This window comes from Pelecanus crispus, chromosome 1 (assembly GCF_030463565.1).
Source record: "Pelecanus crispus isolate bPelCri1 chromosome 1, bPelCri1.pri, whole genome shotgun sequence".
NCBI lineage: Eukaryota > Metazoa > Chordata > Aves > Pelecaniformes > Pelecanidae > Pelecanus > Pelecanus crispus.
In genome coordinates, this window is record NC_134643.1 from 33,113,577 (window position 1) to 33,133,365 (window position 19,789).

The 19,789-nt window shown below is 36.4% G+C and overlaps 1 protein-coding gene across 33 annotated transcripts in view; it reads left to right on the top strand.

Annotated features, from left to right (window-relative positions):
* Positions 1-19,789, top strand: part of NRCAM (neuronal cell adhesion molecule) — a 72,335-nt gene that overhangs the window by 34,909 nt on the left and 17,637 nt on the right. For 9 of the 33 annotated variants that reach the window (XM_075722039.1, XM_075722078.1, XM_075722119.1 and 6 more), the window contains 7 exons: positions 1,638-1,835; positions 1,949-2,019; positions 2,917-3,142; positions 3,444-3,559; positions 6,752-6,956; positions 7,168-7,290; positions 8,305-8,481. In XM_075722039.1, the coding sequence (XP_075578154.1) occupies positions 1,638-1,835; positions 1,949-2,019; positions 2,917-3,142; positions 3,444-3,559; positions 6,752-6,956; positions 7,168-7,290; positions 8,305-8,481 (1,116 nt within the window). Of the gene's footprint in view, positions 1-1,637; positions 1,836-1,948; positions 2,020-2,916; positions 3,143-3,443; positions 3,560-6,751; positions 6,957-7,167; positions 7,291-8,304; positions 8,491-9,578; positions 9,615-18,237; positions 18,364-19,439; positions 19,593-19,789 lie in introns of all 33 variants that reach the window. The other 24 variants (XM_075722070.1, XM_075722101.1, XM_075722084.1 and 21 more) reach the window with 13 other exon arrangements.

A 19,789-nucleotide genomic window follows, 5' to 3' on the forward strand; every position in this document is an offset into this window, starting at 1 on the left:
GAACTACAGGCCTGTCAGCCTGACCTCGCTGCCGGGAAAGATTATGGAGAGGTTCATCTTGAGTGAACTCAACAGGCAAATGCAGGTCAACCAGGGGATCAGGCCCAGCCAGCATGGGTTCATGAAAGGCAGGTCCTGCTTGACCAACCTGATCTCCTTTTATGACCTGGTGACCCACCTGGTAGGTGATGGAAAGGCTGTGGATGTCATTTACCTGGACTTTAGCAAGGCTTTTGACACCGTCTCCCACAATATTCTCCTTGGGAAGCTTGCAGCTCATGGCTTGGACGGGTGTAGTCTTCGCTGGGTAAAAAACTGGTTGGGTGGCCGAGCCCAGAGAGTAGTGGTAAATGGAGTTAAGTCCAGTTGGCAGCTGGTCACAAGCGGTGTTCCCCAGGGCTCTGTTTTGGGGCCAGCCTTGTTTAATATCTTTATCGATGATCTGGATGAGGGGATTGAGTGCACCCTCAGTAAGTTTGCAGACGACACCAAACTGGATGGGAGTGTCAATCTGCTGGAGGGTAGGATGGCCTCGCAGAGGGATCTGGACAGGCTGGATCGATGGGCCGAGGCCAACTGTATGAGGTTTAACAAGGCCAAGTGCCGGGTCCTGCACTTGGGTCACAACAACCCCATGCAACGCTACAGGCTTGGGGAAGAGTGGCTGGAAAGCTGCCTGGCCGAAAAGGACCTGGGGGTGTTGGTAGACAGCCGGCTGAACATGAGCCAGCAGTGTGCCCAGGTGGCCAAGAAGGCCAACAGCATCCTGGCTTGTATCAGGAATGCTGTGGCCAGCAGGAGCAGGGAGGTGATTGTTCCCCTGTACTCGGCGCTGGTGAGGCCGCCCCTCAAATACTGCGTCCAGTTTTGGGCCCCTCACTACAAGAAAGACATTGAGGTGCTGGAGCGTGTTCAGAGAAGGGCAACGAAGCTGGTGAAGGGTCTGGAGCGCAGGCCTTATGAGGAGCGGCCGAGGGAACTGGGACTGTTTAGCCTAGAGAAGAGGAGGCTGAGGGGAGACTTTATTGCTCTCTACAACTCCCTGAAAGGAGGTTGTAGTGAGGTGGGTGTTGGTCTCTTCTCCCATGTAGTTAGCGATAGGATGAGCGGAAATGGGCTCAAGCTGCGCCAGGGGAGGTTTAGGTTGGATATTAGGAAAAAATTTCTTCATGGAAAGGGTAGTCAAGCATTGGAACAGGCTGCCCAGAATGGTGGTGGAGTCCCCATCCCTGGAAGTGTTCAAGAAACGGGTAGATGTGGCACTTTGGGACATGGTTTAGTCTAGTCTGCCCTTGATTGGTTTAGTGTGGACTTGGTAGTGTTAGGTTAATGGTTGGACTGGATGATCTTAAAGGTCTTTTCCAACCTAAATGATTCTATGATTCTTTGATTCTATGATTAGTGAGATTACCAAATAATAAAAGTAAGAGTGTTTCTATTATATTTCTAGCCAGTACTTTTGAAATCCACATTATAGATTTTTGTTCTGGTTTATGTACTTATATTTCAGCTTCCATGATTTTTAAAAACATTGATTGGATCACTCCCTTCTGATTAACTCATTCAGAAATGCCTACCCTGATCTAGGAAGGTGTTGCAAGTTTTGACATAAAGTTGGATTCAATTTCTTTTTACAGACTTTGTGATTGAATATGAAGATGGGCTGCATGAACCAGGGGTATGGCATTACCAGACGGAAGTTCCTGGAACTCAGACAACAGTACAGTTGAAGTTGTCTCCATACGTCAACTATTCATTCCGTGTGATAGCTGTCAATGAGATTGGCAGAAGTCAGCCGAGTGAACCATCTGAGCAGTACCTGACAAAATCTGCAAGTAAATAACTATTCCCACTTACCAGTCATTGATTTATGTTATGAATGGCGTTGAATTTGCTTGGAATGCAAACAGCAGTCATTCTTGTTCACATGTAAATATTTTATTTTTAGACCCTGATGAAAATCCTTCTAATGTACAAGGGATAGGCTCAGAACCTGATAATTTGGTGATAACATGGGAGGTAAGTTTGTTTTTTGGAGGTTTCATTTGTTTGTTTTCAGGTCTGTGAGTAACACGTTTTTAGAGAAATAATAATGATCTAACTGCAAACATGCTATGAGAATACCCAATGCGTTACTTGCTTAAAACATTCTTGAAAAAGACTAAAATCCAGACATTTCTGTGTCTTCATTTTCAGGGAAAAGCGGCATGCATTATAAAAAAAATAAAATTTTAAGGTGCTGTATTTTCCTTGAGTGATTTCTCAAGATAAGCCATTATTTTGGTAATACAGGATGTTTTGCTGCAAATTTAGGAAAACTTAAATATGTAAATGGTGGTTTATCTCAAGTAGAGTCTTATTTTCAGAATGAATTCTAATGTGAATTGTAATTCTACCCTCAGCTTCTGTGATAAACCAAATTATTGTGCACTCTTCCACTTTTGTGGAAAAATTTTCTCTATCATGCCCTTACCATTATGTAAAAGCTATTTTCCATCCCAGGCAAGAAACATTGTCGAGGGAACACTGTTTATAGGGAGTTGGTGTAAGGTTTTTTTCCCTCTTCCACTTCTTAAGAAATATTTGAAAACAAAATATGTATACAGAAATCACAATGTATCGTTGCATGAGAATTAGCCAGGATCACCATTCAATGTGATTTTTACTAATGAATGAAAAGCTAATGAATGACATTCATTTACTAATTTCATTCATTTACTAATGAATGAAAAAACAAACTGACCTCCTGTAAAAGCTAAATTGAATAGCTTGGAAATTTCAGCAGTGCTTCTCTGTCACAGAATACACTGGTAGATTTTCAGTAAAATTCTAAAGAAGAATCACTGTATTTCCTTTGTGACTTTGGATTTTTCAAATGCTTCAGAATATTTAAAAAAATATTTCTTTTCATTTCAGTCTTTAAAAGGTTTTCAGTCTAATGGACCAGGGCTTCAGTACAAAGTCAGCTGGCGTCAGAAAGATGTTGATGATGAGTGGACATCTGTTATAGTTGCAAATGTATCTAAATATATTGTGTCTGGTACACCAACTTTTGTTCCCTATGAAATAAAAGTACAAGCTTTAAATGACCTGGGATATGCACCAGAGCCATCAGAGGTGATTGGACATTCAGGGGAAGACTGTAAGTTTTGTAGTTTGACTCAACTGTACTAAAAGCAACTAAATGTGTAACCTAAATGAGTTTTTAAAATACTAAAATACTGCAAAAGGGAGATAACACTTATTTTTTTTTTAATTAAAATGAAGTGATTTGGAGATAATAAGGCTTTATAATACTCTGTAGTATTAATCCTGAGGTCAGCTTTTTAACATAGGAACATTTTAACCTACTCCTTGAGTGCAATGCAAAGACTCGTTCTGAAAAAGTGTGTTCATGTGGTGTCTCATTCTAACTAGGTGCTTGTTGCATCCTTTCCACACAGTGCCAATGGTTGCTCCAGGCAATGTGCAGGTTCATGTTATTAACAGCACATTAGCAAAGGTACATTGGGACCCAGTTCCACTAAAAACCGTCAGAGGACACCTTCAGGGGTACAAAGTAAGTACAGTCAAAAGCTTTCTGTTCCTCGTTTATTAAAATAGATCACTCTTCCTATATAAGACTGTATCCAGATTGAAGTAACTGACATGTAAGAGGACTCTTGCTTTTCAGTGAGCTCACAAGTTTTGCTGACAAGAGCAAGAGCATTGATACAGTTCATTTAAAGTTCAGCAATGTTCCAGCCTTGTAGCACCAGCCTCCTGTGACATTGTCCTTGAAGAAAAATGGGATGTGTTTGCAATTAAGTTTGCACACATTATATAGATTTAAAAAATGATAATAGTTTTACAGATCTTATTCCAAAAGGATATTTCAGGCTGAGGAGAAATAGTTTCTGTAGGAGTCTGTTCTAGGTCTAGCAGTCAAGAGCATTGGAACCAAACTTCAGTGCATTACAGCTGGTTACCACATGAATGTGAATTCCTGGTGTGTGGATGTCACTTACCTCGCACAAAATACCACTGTCCAGAGAGACTTAAGCTAATTCTGTATGAGCTAGCATAAGTATTTGTAGTTAGCATGGTGCTTTGCCCTAGATAATAAACTCATCTGAGAAACAGGACTTCTTAGTCTCTTAGATGTTTATCTGTTAGATGACAGTCTCATATCAACCTGGTATTTCACACACAAATGGGCAACCAGAAGAAAATGTCTTCGTGAGGATTAAAGAGTTAGAATTTAGTGAAGTTAATGCTTATTATTAATCCAGTTACAGCAATGCTAATGCTCATAATCCAAATCACCAAATTTCTGTTAAAGATCATTAATAATAAAAAAAAATCCATAGACACAAACATCTGCCCATACATCAGGTGTTAAGTTCTTACCCGTCAAAGGCATGGTTACAGTGAGTTGTCATCATCCCAAGTTTAGATGGAGATTTCTTTTTACTCAGATTTGGAGTCTCTGAGGGTTATTTTCTGTCCTGTATTTGCTAATGGGTTGCACACTTTCCTCTCCAGTTCGTCTAAGGGGTTAGTCATGCCACGATTACATCTGTTTAGTGTATGAGTCCTTCTCTGTATACAGTACGATTTTTTCTGTGGGGAGGAGAACCACACAATTACACAAAGCTAAGCAAAACTGAAGCTAAAATAAGTTAGTCAATCATCATAAATAAAACAAGCTCAAGACCACAGGATTGACAACAGACCTGACCACTGAGTAGTTTTTCTGTTATGGCTAGGATAAACAAGACAATGGTATATCCTTGAATAAGTTGCAGATGCAGCAAAAGTTTCTTAATTAATTTTTGCAGATACAGCTAAATCAAGCTGAAGTAGGTTAAAAACTAGACAAGGCATAACAAGTCCTAAGACCTAGTGGATAGTTACCGTTATAAAGCTTTCTCTGAGTTCAAGCTGAAAACTTCTCATGGATGCCAAGTGCGCTTTAAGTCTCTTAGTTATTGACATAGCTTGCAAAGCACATGACTATCTCTTTTTAAACACATCAGCAAAATCCTACTAGCAAACTCAGGCTTTCCTAACTAATAAAATTATTTCAGACTGTAGCCCAATATGCAATGTTGCATTAGGGACACGTTTCTTAATAAAGACTGGTATTTCTCTAAAGAGTTATGTCTTGAGGACAAATATATGAAAAAAGCAGGAAGACATCTAACTAGCAGCAGTCTATAGTACATCACTCATATTTTGCTCTTGTATTAATCTAGCTATTACTTGATATACTGTGGTACAATAAAGCATTTCAAACCTTAGAAGAGATTTTAAAGAGAATTTGTTTCACTGTTACTGCTGCCATTTTTTCCTGTTGTTCTTACAAATTCAGCGGTTATTCAATACAGTATGTGAAAAATGTGATGCAGTCTCTTTTACTGTCATATTCCTCTTTCAAATCACTGCTTCTCAAACCCAGCTTATTAAAGGTCTCTTTTAATTTCAGCCTGGCTAGTGACAAGGGATGACCCAACTATAATAATGTGCTTTGTGAAAAGTTACTGGCTAACAATTCTTAAAATATCATGAACTATATCTAGTGAGTTTCAGTACTAATAGTATCATCACTTCAAGCTTTTTTTAGCTTTTAAATGGCTTTCTACACTAGCTGGTAGGATGAGAGCTACAGGATGACAGCTGGTGGTGTTGAAAAACATTAACTCAAGCCGTGTAAAACACAGTGGCACTTAACAGTGATTAGAGTGAAATGGTATGTTGTTAGCAATAGGAAGCTGGTGTCAGTGTAACATTGCTTTATAAGCTATCTCGTTGGGCTTTGTAAGTCTTAACAGTTCCCTTTTTTGAATTGATATGTGAAATCCCAGCTTCTTTGATTGAAGAACTGTTTTGCAGTTGGCCTAAATGGAACCAGAATTTTACCCATTTGTATTGCTTTATCAGTTTTACTGTATGATCATACATGCATGAATATTATGCTGTGAAAAATGAACACTGATATATTTGAAGGTGACAATCCCAGGGGTAACACAAGTCTCTAGCAGCAACTGTTAATGTTGTTCCAGCTATCATGGTAGAGAGATTGTTTAGTAAAGAGGCTGCAGTCAAGGTAGTTACCTCTGAGGCTCATCTGTAGTTTCTTAGAAACTCAATCAGAAAAATAGACACCAGAATCAGCTTTGTGATCTGACCTAATTGTCACATAAATGGAGGAATAGTTTTCCTGTCCCTAGGTGGAGATCATTCCATGACTGTAACTTCAGTGTCCTTTCAGAACTTGTGTGTTTTTCCAGCCCAAGCAAATCTTTTCTTTTCTTTCCCGTTTAAAAATATCTACTTGGCTTCCACATCACAGGGAATAGCATGGTCAGGTGTGTGACATAACAAGGTAGCAAAGTGCAAGTCTGCTTTGGAAGCTGTGTAGACATCTTGCTGCAAGAATGGATGGTATGAATGAGTTCTGCCTCTCAGATGGACTTGCTAACATGAGAACCATCACATGCTAACACAGTTCCAAACCAGAACTTGTGTCAAACTGGCTTTGAGCATTAGCAGAACTGGCAGGGGATAGTCTTCACCCAGTTGTGTAGTCACGACTGTTTCTGGACAAGGTCTGTTTCTGGAGCAGGAAAGCTCTATGCTGTGTCTCACCTGAGCTTATTAAAATTGCAGTTATTCCTACCTTATAATTCATGGATACTCATGGAAAAGTGTAAGAGTTTGTAAAATCAGAACACCTAAACACTCACTGTAGATTTTCTTTTGTCTTTAGGTTTACTACTGGAAAGTGCAGAATCTATCCAGAAGGAGTAGGCGACATGTGGAAAAAAAGATCTTGACTTTCAGGGGAAACAAGACTTTTGGAATGTTGCCAGGGCTGGAGCCCTATAGTTCTTACAAGCTGAATGTTAGAGTTGTTAATGGTAAAGGAGAAGGACCAGCAAGCCCAGACAAAGTATTTAAGACCCCTGAAGGAGGTATGAAATGAGAAAGCTAGAGAATAAACTAAATGCCGTATACTCAGATATAGAACACTAAGAGTGTAATTGCTGAATTTGCATCTTGGACATCATAAAATAATAATCTGGCTCAATACAGTAATAGTCTTACTTAATTCTTAAGAATTAATAATTCATGAGCTGTTTTCAGTTAATCTACTTTGTATCTATTGTATATTCTTCTTAAAAGTTCCTAGTTCACCCTCCTTTTTGAAGATTACTAACCCAACGTTGGACTCTCTGACTCTGGAGTGGGGTTCACCTACCCATCCAAATGGTGTTTTGACATCATATATACTGAAGTTTCAGCCAAGTAAGTTAATTATGAATATATAACTCTAACTTAGACAATATGTCTACCAAATAGCAATCCATTTATTAAGAAAAAATTATGTTAAATTTCTAATGTACAAAAGATATGATTGCATTATTGTAGATGTCAAGTTTGAAAAAGATTAATGTATTTTGACAATATAGATGACTCTATTTGGAAAACTTCACACCTTCAAGTACAAGGTTAGTATTTTTCCATTATTTTTATTTCTTCAAACCATGCTTCACAGAAAAATGGAGGTGAAGTCCTGCATATAATTGACAGACAAGTTAGAAGCAAGATACTAATACTTACAAATTCTATATTCTAACTGCAGAGAAAATATCATTAGAACTAGATCAAAATATATCCAATTATATTGTTGTCTGCTTCTTCAATTTTCATGGTATTTTATTTTTAAAATGAAAAATTCATATATGTGCCATTTACTCTTATCAGAGCTATAAATCACTTCCTTAGGATCGCCATGCCACTGCTTATTTGCCCAGAGATTTGTCAGCAGTGACACAGGAAATTAAGAGATTCGTGCGCGTGGAAAAGATTAAGGAAGTTTGTTTTCTTCCACTTACCAACTCCCACTGTTTCTTGGCATTAGATACAAGTCACTTCAGTATTTTTTTTCCTAAGCATGCTGAATTTATTATGAGGCAGCTAGTTTAGAATTTCAGAATTTTTTAATGATCAGTGTTTCAAAAGTTCAGATGATTTGATGTGGACTCAGCTGCCTTGGATTCAGATACTTACAAGAATGGAGCTTGAACTTAAAATCTTGTAGGTGTTTCCTATCTCCCTGTTGAATTTTAGCCCCTCGCATAGATCCTTTTTACACAAAGGTGACTGTCTTTTGAAACTGTAGATTATCATTCAGAAACCTGAAATGAACAGTGCAGCAGACAAACAAAACAAATAAATACAAACAAAAAAAGCGTGTTTTAACACGATGATAAAGTAGGCAATTTTCCTAACTAACTCTTTTTCTTTTTCTTGTAACAGTTAACAACACACATGAATTAGGTCCCTTGGTAGAGATAAGAATTCCTGCCAACGAGAGCAGCTTGATATTAAAAAATTTAAATTACAGCACACGGTACAAGTTCTACTTTAACGCACAAACTTCTGTTGGATCAGGAAGTCAGATAACTGAGGAAGCAGTAACAATTATGGATGAAGGTAAGATGGGTATGTATAAAGAAAACCCACTGAGTTTAAAAACCACTACAAATTTTATTACAAATATTACTATTCCTGCCTTCCATTAAGGAAATAGTCCCTAGTAAATTTTTCTCTAGAGCTTTCTTAACTGTATTATACACTAATAAAAAATTTTGAATAATTTTTAAGAAAAGATGTGCAAAGTGGAAGCCCCAAAAGAGGTGTAAAGCCCCTCTTTTTGATATACAGTTACAAGATCTAAGACTTTGGCTTTTCAGGGCTTCAAAGTTTCATGTAACTTTACATTCTAAGTGCCCTTCCTCCATTCACCTATTCTGCTTCGTTGACCTTCTCTGATCAAAGAGAACAGTAGTGAAATGATGCAGCTTTATGGCTAGAGGAAATTCTTTCTCTTTTGAAGTATGCAACAGCTTCTGTAAGGCCTAAACTTTTTTCACAGAGCTGGCAAAAACTGTAACTTCAAAAAAGCTGCAGAAACAAATTTGTCATCTATGGCCCCACGTAACTGGTGACATTGTAGAATATTTAAATACTCTTAAGTATATTGTTCAATCCTGTCACTATTGATTTTTACATTTATAGCCATTCTAGATCTCTGATTTTGGCAGTTCTTTTGTTGAAGATGTTATTTGTTTAAATATGAAAGCTTGATAAAATAAGAGTAAGTTAAAGCAAAGGGGAAATTTGGGGGGAATGCCTTTTATGGTTTTGCACATCTTAATATTAAGTCTATTTTGGTACTATCTTTTCACGTATTTTATCACGTATTATAGTTTATTGGAATTGCCGTAGATGAGTTGGTATGCAATGCAATTTCTCTAATAGTGTATTAAAGTTGCATATGAACTACATTTATTTTAAATAATGAATCTTAACAAGCATGAGCAATAAAATTTTGTAAATGCATGTATATTAATTTTTGTCTTGTAATTGTCAGTGTTCAGCATAAGTGTATTGTTTCTAATTTATTTGAATTAATGCATTTTATCTAGTCTGCATGCTTTCATGGTTTATAACGAAATTATATATGTATGTTCCCTTTGGTGTTGTATCTAATTATATAGTGTTCCTATTCTTGTTTTCCTCCATTAAAGCTGGTATTCTCCGTCCTGCTGTAGGTGCAGGCAAAGGTAAAATGAAACTGCATGATTTGTTAATGTGTGGATTTTGCAGTGTTGCAAATGGGGAAATTGCAGTGGTAAGGACAGAAAATCTTGGGCTACACATTGCTATACAAAGTATTAATCAGTGCTGGAAGAAAACATTTGTGGGTTTTGTTGTTTCGGTGTTTTTTTTTTTTAAAAAAGGACTCCAGAATGCTTATTAATACCTTTCATCTGTTTATTTTGCCACAGAGTTCCAGGGGAATTCATTAGCTTTGCTTCAGCAGAGTCTAATTATTTCTGAACATTTAACAGATGTATGTCACTGTCATAAATATTCAGGATCCAGGTGCACTAGCACTGATTAGCTGGAGTAGAAAAAACAGCACTTTTGCAAAGGAGATTTTTTTACTGCCTGTGCCATGTGCGTTTTTTGTTTTAAACAAGTAGGTGCGTTCTTGTTCTCACTGCTGATTAATGCTACCCATTTGAGCACATTTATTTCATTTGCAAGGCAACTGTGCATAGGAGACAGATGACTGACAATACCCTCTGTATACTTCTCAGTTTGAGTATCAGATTGAATATGCAGGCAAATGGCTTCCTGCTGTCTTAGGTTCACAGATCTTGTAAGTGAGCACTTGAGGGGATATTTCAGTGAGGGGAACGTATTATCTTCCTCATTCTTGAATGCAGTAATATTTAGTTCTTTATGATGCAGTTCTTCTGTCAGACAAGGTGTTCTTCACAGTTTTGCACAGTTTTTATGAGTTTTGATACCTTTACTGTCAGAAGCAAAGATTGTTCTGAGGACTGATAGGTAGCTGTAAGTCAGAAAGGTGTCTCTGTATGTATGTGTCATTTTATCACAGAGGTGTCATTAACACTAATGAACATCTGTGCTTCAGATTCTCAGACCATAAACATCCCAAATCAAACTCTTTATGTGAAATAACCAACATTTTTTACACCTTGGAAGAGATAGCATAAATTGGTTTACATATATTTTCTTTCCACTTGATGATTAGGTGTATTGAATAATAGCTATAAAAAAGATCTTCATTCACTCAGTCTGGTATAAATCAGACTATATATATGTATGTATGCAAGCATTTGTGCATATATAATATATACATTTATATGTGTATGTAGAAGTATATTCTAATATAAGTTGCATTTCTGGTAAGTGTATGGAGTTGTGGATTTATTTTAATGACAAGTCTTTCTTACTGTTTTTTAGTCTAGTTGTAGCTGAGAAGTCAGCACAGGTTGGAAAAATCAAACTGGCTTGTAGTCCTGGACATTAACAGCAGAAATGTAAATTACGTTCTCATTATTTATAGCTGACTATAAAAATTCGTGCAAGGAAAAATGGATTCTCTGTGTGAAACTTTGGTCTAATTATAGCTGTATCACAGTCTGTGGCTAGCAGAAAGCATCTTATTTGTGAGATCAGCTGGAGCAGCTCACATTTCAGAGCTGTCATCTCGGATTCTCTGAAAACTAAGCAGATGTCTTCGTTTGGTTCCATGCCGTTTATGGTTTCAAAGTTTTCACATATTCCTGTAGGATCTAGCTCTTACAATTGCAAAGAAAACGTTGGAACTGCAAACAGGATGGAACTAAAGCCATGACATCTGTTAGGACATCTGAGTTGCTGCAGGTCTGGGATGAATGTTCTCAGTGGTTACTTACATTAATGTGTTAACAGTTTCACTACTGATCGGGGACTATGAGGAAGGAAAAGGAGTATCGTATTATCAAGATCAAGTGCCAGATGATTTGGTCTCATGAGTGGGTGGATTTGGAAGATGGAAATACTCAGCCCACTCAAGAAGAAGCTGTACCCAGCAGTGAATTTTTACTCCCCCGTTAAGTGCAGGAGGGCCTATATTTATATGTATATATAGTTCTTACTAATGTGGATGCAAAGCCAAGGAGAAGGTGAAATTTAGATATCCCAACCTTCTTGTTTTTAATTTTGAAGGGTAGAACTTACCAGAAAAATGTAGTTATCCTTTCTCTTTCAATTTGAGCACATTCATCTTAGAAGTTAGGAAGTTAGGTCCCAGATTCAGCCCCCCTAAATTGCACTGAAATTTCTGTACTTGGTGTTTTATACTGGTGAGCTGCCCCTGAAGACCGGCAGCTTGGCCAGTCAAAAACACTAGACACAAGGTCCTGGAGGAATTCAAACCATTTAAACCTGGACAAGCTGTGCCACTTTGGACATATTTCACTTCTCAGAGTAAAACTATATATTAAAGTGCAGAGGGAAATATTGCTATCGTAAGTCTAAGGATCTTAGAGTGTCTTGATATTTTTATTGCTGTCCTGAAATACATTCCCTGTCTCTTGGCACCATGTGTCTTTTGCCATCTTTTTAGACAGGTATGGGCCCTTCATTGTCTTTTATTACTTTAAAAACAATGAAAGTAACCACAGTCTGCTTACTGCTACACTTAACACTTTTAATATTTCTCCCAACTGAGTTTGTCTGATTATAATCTTGGTGTTAAATACAGATATCCAGTGTATTCTAGACCAGTAAGTAGAGAAGCAAGTTTTGTGCATTTTTCTCATAAGGTAAAGTAACAATTTTAGATGAAAACATGAAATATCAGGTCAAGGCTAAGGGATTTAGATAAAGGAATCTTTTTTTTTTTTTTTCTGTAGCTTGACTAAAAATTAGTACCTCTATTCAAATGGGGGGCAATATAAGGAGGAAATTATTGTCTCCCTGCAATATGGGCACCATCCTAACAAAAAAGTTCATTGGACAAACAGTGCCATTGCATCAAGTAGCAGAAATGCAATGGATCTTGACAAATTACAAGAACTGAGGGTGGTTTTTTCCCTCTAAGGGAAACTTAACGGAGGAGATCCATGTCATTCTCTCACAAGCCCACATGAGTAAATCATGAGACACATTATTTATTAGATGGGCAAGCTATCCTGTTATCGTTGATACTCGTATTTGACTTGCACTGTCTTTTTTCCTTTCTAATACTGTGATGTTATGAATGACTTAAATTTGATCAAATTATGGCACTACAGAGAAAAAAAAATTGTTTTTCTTCTTAGCAACCTGTATTCTAAATGTGTCTGAAAACTGCATATGTAAAACATAACGTATTATACCCAGTATTAGATAAGCAGTATCCATTGATGTTGCCATTTATGTATTGACATCTGACAACAGGCATGAGGTGACAGGTGTGAGAAAAATTGGGGAATAAGAACCTGATTACACATAAAATAATTATAGTAGCAGCTGGAAAGTAACTCAGGTGATCACTGTAGTCAAGTCTTTCCTAACCTTTTCCATTAGAAGGTTTAAATAACTGGACTATAGAGGAAGGAAAAGAATACAAATTTGACCAGTGGTAGAAATGAAAGATGCTGAATAAAATAAAGCGTCACAGGGGCTCGTTACTATGTTTGTGATAAGATAAAGTGTAGGGAGTCATGCCATGACATGTCAGTCTCTACATTTCACTAGCCTTCTTGTTTCACTTTTGAATTTCTTTTTGATTTAGTTAGCATTTTTATTTGAAAGCAAGGTCTTGTAGTCTGTATGCATGCAGACACTGGTAACTGACAGTCCTGAACTGCAATTAAAATAAGGTTGTGAGATCACAGTTACCTTCAATTGAAGCTAATGCTTCCTGTCAATGCAGTACTCAGTCTGGTCTGCCTGCTTCATGTGAACTTCATATCTCAAGTGTTATTGACAGAAATACTTTTGTTGCAAGGGAGAAAAACAAGCAGTCTATCATCTGGGTTTGAAACTATTCTTTTTTTCTGACTGAATCTCCAATATGTAGCTCTTCACTGTAGGCTAGAAATCATTCTCAGCTGAGTTCATATCTCTGATCTCTTCATAGAAGATAGGATCATCTCAATTTTCTTTGTTCCATGCAAAATGCTGTTCTTTAAATCATTTTCCCTGCCCACCATCTGTTTTCCCTCCCTCTTCAAATCATTTCACATAATGTCTCCACATTTTTTGCTAACAATTTCAAGCTGCTTTTTCTTTTCAAGTTGATGATAGTATTTTTGTACTGCTCCTTCAGCCACTCTCTCCCTGTGGACTTCTCCATGATATATCTATGTGATTCTTTAAGTACAGCCTGCTACACAAAGCACTATTTTGTCCTCAAGTCTACTGGGAACAATGATGATGCTTTGCATGCTAGACTAGAGAAAACGATGATTATCACAATGCAAAAATTCCTGCAAATACCTTTTGCTTCATAGACATCATGCAAAATCCATGCCACGCTAAATGCTTATCAGTGAAAAGATTTCTTGCATTTCTTGTCTTTTGTATTTGTTGCACTACAGGGATGCTCTTGCAATGGCCTAAATCATGCCATAATAATCTTAGAAGTGACTAATGCCCATCTCTCACTGCCAGAAATGGAATTCACTCCTACTGTTATACTGAGGCTTGAACTTCATACTGTAAAAGTTGTAGGTTAAAAAGCAAACAAAAGCAAAACCCTTCTCTGTGTCTTACAGGCTCTGGCAGAACCTATTACCTTTTACCTTCATCTTTTCTTGTGTGTGGGTGTGGGGCTTTTTCCTTTGGATTTATTTTGTCTTTGTATATGCATTTTAACTAAGTGTCTATGATACATTGCTTTGTATTTTTTTTTCCATTTGACACCAGTCTTCAAATGTGTGCTTGTCACTTACCTGCCTTTTTTTCCTGGAGATCAGGTGAATCCCATGAAAATTCCTGAAGTTTAGTCACTTTGCAGATTATTTAATTTATTTTTCTACTGAACTAAATCTTGAGAGAGAGTACCTATTCTGTTGTTAAAATCTGTTCATATCTTATGTCATGTCTTATTAAATTCTGTTGAACCTGCAGCCCAAGTGTAACTGTGTTCCTGAAAGGCTGGAAGATTAAATACAACTCTACAAAATACTCCACTAAAAAAACCACTGGAATTAATTTGAAAAGAAAGGAAAATTTTACTTTGAGCCTAGGCCTCTTTCTCAACAATTGGCAAATGCTTTTATACCATATCTCACTACAGGAATGAACCATACTCAGAAGTGCCAGCTAAATTTTGCGTTATATCATAGCATAGATAAAAGAGCTTAATTTACTGGAGGTAGCTGAATAAGAGTCGGTCTGTATAAAAAATGTAACTTATTAACAATCCATTCCCATCAGTGTTAGAGCGACACTTTTGCCAGCACTGCTGCACAGCGTCGTGCATGATTACGGATCAAGGGAGCACAGTGAAAAAGCCCCGCTCCCCAAGACAAAGCTTTCCGCCTCCCCTTTTTACCAACTGGCGCTTATACACGCTGAGAGTTTCTGCCAACTGACAATTACACATTTTGCATTTGTGAACAGTGCTGGGAAACATATTGAAGAACTAAGAGGTTAATTATAAGAAGAGGTGTGCTGATTGAGAAGACAAGAGTCTGGGTAGATTGGAGACAAGCTTTAAATGTTGTAACCACTTCAGCTCTAGGCTTTCATCACCTCAGGATCCATCAGTCATCTTTTATCTTCTCACATGTGTATTCATGTTGCAAATATGGCACATTTAACAAACTTCACTAAAACTTTCCAGGCCTGCTGGAAAATTAGATCAAGTAGTGAAAAAGAGGAAGAATTACAAAAGTAATGGTTTTGAAAATAAATGTGCTACTGAACAAATTTCTTGGTGCACTGTATTCAATAGGAAAAAAACAGAATTTAAATCTGACCAAATACTACACATGGATAAATCTATACAAGCAGTTATTGGTAAGAATCAGATGAAAGTACATCTGATAAACATAAGCATAAATCAGTCACTTGAGAGGATTTAGAAACTAAGACACCAAGGAAATGAAGGTAATTTTCCCAGCCAACTTAATTGTTCTATACAATCATATGAACAGAAAGACATTTACCAGATACTAGGTCTTTAATCTAGCAGGCAACTCTTTAATCAGAGCAGAGACTGGAAATTGGAGATGGAAAAAAACCCAAAACACAAGATGAGACTGGAGGTTTTACAGGGAAGGTGGTTATCGAATTTGCTTAGTGTTACAGAAGTTATCTGTCATCTGGAGTCTTTCACAGAAGATGAGACAGTTCCCTTCATCCCCAGGTGCTCGGGCATGAGGAGGGAGAAGTTAGGTGTAATTCTGTGGCATCTGTTTGCAAGAGTTTGAAACAGATTATTGCTAATAGTTTCTTCCGTCTTTAACATTGGTGACAAATACCAGTCATACAGTTGTGCTGCTAATTAGACATTTTTTGTGGAAGAGCAAAATCCAGGAAAATACAGGTTTGAGAAAATACAATTTAATAAGACAAAGTCGCATTTAGAATACAAACCGGTTGTTTTCTTGGCACAGAACAAATGCTTAGATGCTGATTGTAACAGACACCTGTTGCTATGTGCAAATGAGGAAGGAAATTTATATATCCTGTCTGCAATCTCAGGCTCTGCACCTTTCTAAATTTAGAGCCTGCTATTCTTTCCTCTTGCTACCTTCAAGTAGCACAGAGAAGCAGACTCTAATCCCCTTGCATTACCATAGTGTATACGGTTACATGCTAGATTTCTCATTGACAGCCCTGGCTCTGGGATTTCTTAGGGGGTTTGTTGCTGACTTAGTAACCTAGATGGCTTTTTTTTTAAATCTAGTGCTTTCTATTTGATTTTGTTCAGGTGGTTTTAGCCAATAAATAAATATATTCTTTATTATTTAAATGATATATTCCGTATTATTTTTGGTTAGTGAAAGAAATTATATATAAAATATATAAGCACAACTTACCTACAAAGACATCAAATGTGGAAGTAATTAGTTAATAGAGATTGAAGAGTTGAATGAGTATTTCTAGAATAGTTCAGAAGAAAAATTTGATGCAAATATGGGGATAAAAAGTCTGATATTGCGAAAATTTGTAATAATGAGAATACATTTTCAGGAGAAATTATGGAATTTGCATAATTTAGGTATTTTTTAGAAAGACTCAGAAATTATAGTTTTCTAGACATGGTACTAATATTATTTAGTCTGTCTTAGGGGCAGATTTATTTATTTTACTATGTCAGTAAGCCATTTTCTCCTTGAATCTAATTTGGAACTTCTTCTAGTCAGCCATATGGACAAGACCATCCTGGTTAAAGGAGAAAAAAAAGTACATAGATAAAATCTCTGCAACACCTCTTGCCTTAAGAACAGGCTTTTGCCCATTTTATTTTCTGATGTATGTGAAGCCATTGGAATTCTTCCGTTTGTCTTTACCAAGACTAGGTTTTTACCTCTGATGTTTCTTGGTCCTTTGGGGAGTATTTTTGATGTTGTTTCCAACAGAAAAGGTATTTTTAGCAGGATAGAAATGTCAGTGGCAAAGCGAGTGAGGCATTTTCACTGAAAACTAATTTCATGCCTTTGAGGAGCATCCTCTTTGTGTCTGCACTATTATAGTATTAGAACTATTAAAATCTATTTTTCATTCATATTAGGCAAACAAAAATACTGAAATATATGTCCATTTATAACACGTATAATTGGAGAACAAAGAATTAAGGTATGAGCAAAGAAGTGGCTAATTACAGGATGCTGAAGAGAGAAGCCCTTATTTTCATAGGTGTGGGCATTACGCGTATCTGTGAAAAGTACTGCTGTCTAACGAGAATGTCAGCAGTAAGACACAGTGTCTTAAAATGAACAGCTACTTGCATTCCAGTGATTTGTGTCCTTCACACCAGAGTATTTTGATACTGACTTTCCAATAGCTGATGTCTAATGTTCCAGTATCTAAAGGTGCCATGAATCCATAACGTTAATGAAGCTGATTTCAGAAATGTTCTGTAAAGGTGTCAGTACACACATACTTCAGTTTGTTTTCAAATTCCTGTGTATCACTTAGCTGTTTCATATTTTAACAAGTAAAACTAATTGAATCCTGCATGAACTTAGAGTGTGCATGTGTTATTCATTTAACAGGTAAGGGTTTACTGTATTATTTAAATGTTACTTTTCAATGCAAAGTGGTTTTACTCTTTATTTTTTCTTTCCTACTATCTCTGATGGTGAAGGATATTCAGAAACCCTTTTTGCAACCTCCCCAGTCATGCACACTGTCCGTCCAACATTCTATAAGGGTATTGTCTTCCTTTTTTATCATTATCAATGCAATAGAGACAAAATCCTATAAGGGCTTGCAGTTGAGGCATTTGCAGTCCATGCAGTGAAACGTGGCATAAAGGGAGGTGTGTAGCACCTTCGTAACTCCATTCTCTCCTACCATTTCCCATCACCCTGACAATGTTCTCACTTTCCAGCTGTCTGCATTTTACTTCTAGATTAACAGAAATAATGTTTTTCAGAATTTTGGCATTTAGGTATTTTTAAGTATTTGGCTGTTTTTGTGATACAGGGCATGCTCAGTAGAGTACATAGATTTTACTGTATAATTTCATAGTGTAGTAACTGCCTAGGATTCAATTACCAAATATGCTGCTTTAGTCACTATTTTCCAGTAATGAAAACAATGACAAATGTACTATACTTTCCCTGTATATGGTCTAAATTAACATAGTAACTTCCTAAAAAAATTTTTTTAAATGTATGAAGTCTCAATTTCGTATTCTGCTTTGTCTTTCTATTGTGTATTCAGTGCAACCACTTTATCCAAGGATCAGAAATGTTACAACAGCTGCCGCTGAGACCTATGCCAATATCAGTTGGGAGTATGAGGGACCAGATCATGCGAACTTTTATGTTGAATATGGTGTAGCAGGCAGTAAGAAGTCATTTCATTAAATTTTGCTAAAGTGTTCAGATATATTTTCAAAGATTTTTATAGCAAATGTGGTCTTAAATTGACCCAGTGTTAATGATAGCTCTTAAATGTCTAGAACAATTATTTTTTACTTTGATCAGGAAGATCAAATAATTTTAATTTTAATGAACTTCAATGTGTAGCAGGTATTTGATGCTTAGATAGAATATCAGCCTTTGTTCCTTTGTATTATTTTATAAATTCTTCTGAATGTGAACTTCTAAAAATGTAGTTTGCATGAAGTTGTTTATCATGCAGTGATTACATGTGTAAAAATATGATTACTTGCATTAAAATAGAATATAACAGTTTTCCTAAATTATGTCCAATTCAGGAAAAAAAAAGAATTAAATAAGACAGCCAGTCAAAACAATATTCTTTGTTAAATTAAACCTTAAAATAAAGTATCAACCAACTTGCGTACTCTTATTGCATAGAAACAGGTTTTAATCTTTGATAATACCAGTAACAATTAAAACACAGTTAGCTAATAAAACCAAGATACTGCTATTCAAATACTCTATCCTTCTAAAGTTATGAGTAAAGATGACCAATCTGAAAAATGGCATATAAATGCAAAGAAGCAGCTGAGACTGTGTTAGAAAAAGATATAAGAGAATGATCAGGAAAAAGGATAGGTTCAGATTTTGAGTTAGAACTTCTCAACTAAAGTAAATATTGACTGAAACTACAGAAGTGTAATTTAATTAAATGATTAAAATCTATTCTAATTTATTTTATAATTGCAAGTTCATAAGCCTTTAAAAAAATGAAAATAGTATTCCTCTAGTACAATGGAACAAATGTTTAAAATAGTTTCATAATTCATGTACAGTGTCTTCTTCAATATATTGCATGCAATATATTATTTGAAGTCATAATTTTATATGTTTTTATTATTTTTTAAGAGCACAGTTATTTTTTTCAGCCAATCCATAGTTTAGTCAAGTAATTGTTGATAGTATTCTGTCTAGAATCTTTCAGTAATACAGAGAAAATTAAAATTCCAATATGTTGTTTTCCTAAAATTTTTGTAGGCAAAGAAGATTGGAAAAAAGAAATTGTAAATGGTTCTCGAAGCTTCTTTGTGTTAAAGGGTTTAACACCAGGAACAGCATATAAAGTCCGGGTTGGTGCTGAGGGCCTGTCTGGTTTTAGGAGTTCAGAGGATGTGTTTGAGACAGGTCCAGGTGAGGCACACTGTACCAATTCTGTATCGTAGTCAGAATTGTGGTAGACCAAGTGCTGAAACATTGAACTGCTTCTAGCTAAGAGGTGTTGTAGCTAGCATCTTTGCATATTCCTTTTTTAGAGCAATGTTGAATTATTTTATAAACTCCTAAATTAATGCCAGCATATTTATTATGTAGATTATGAATGTTTTCAT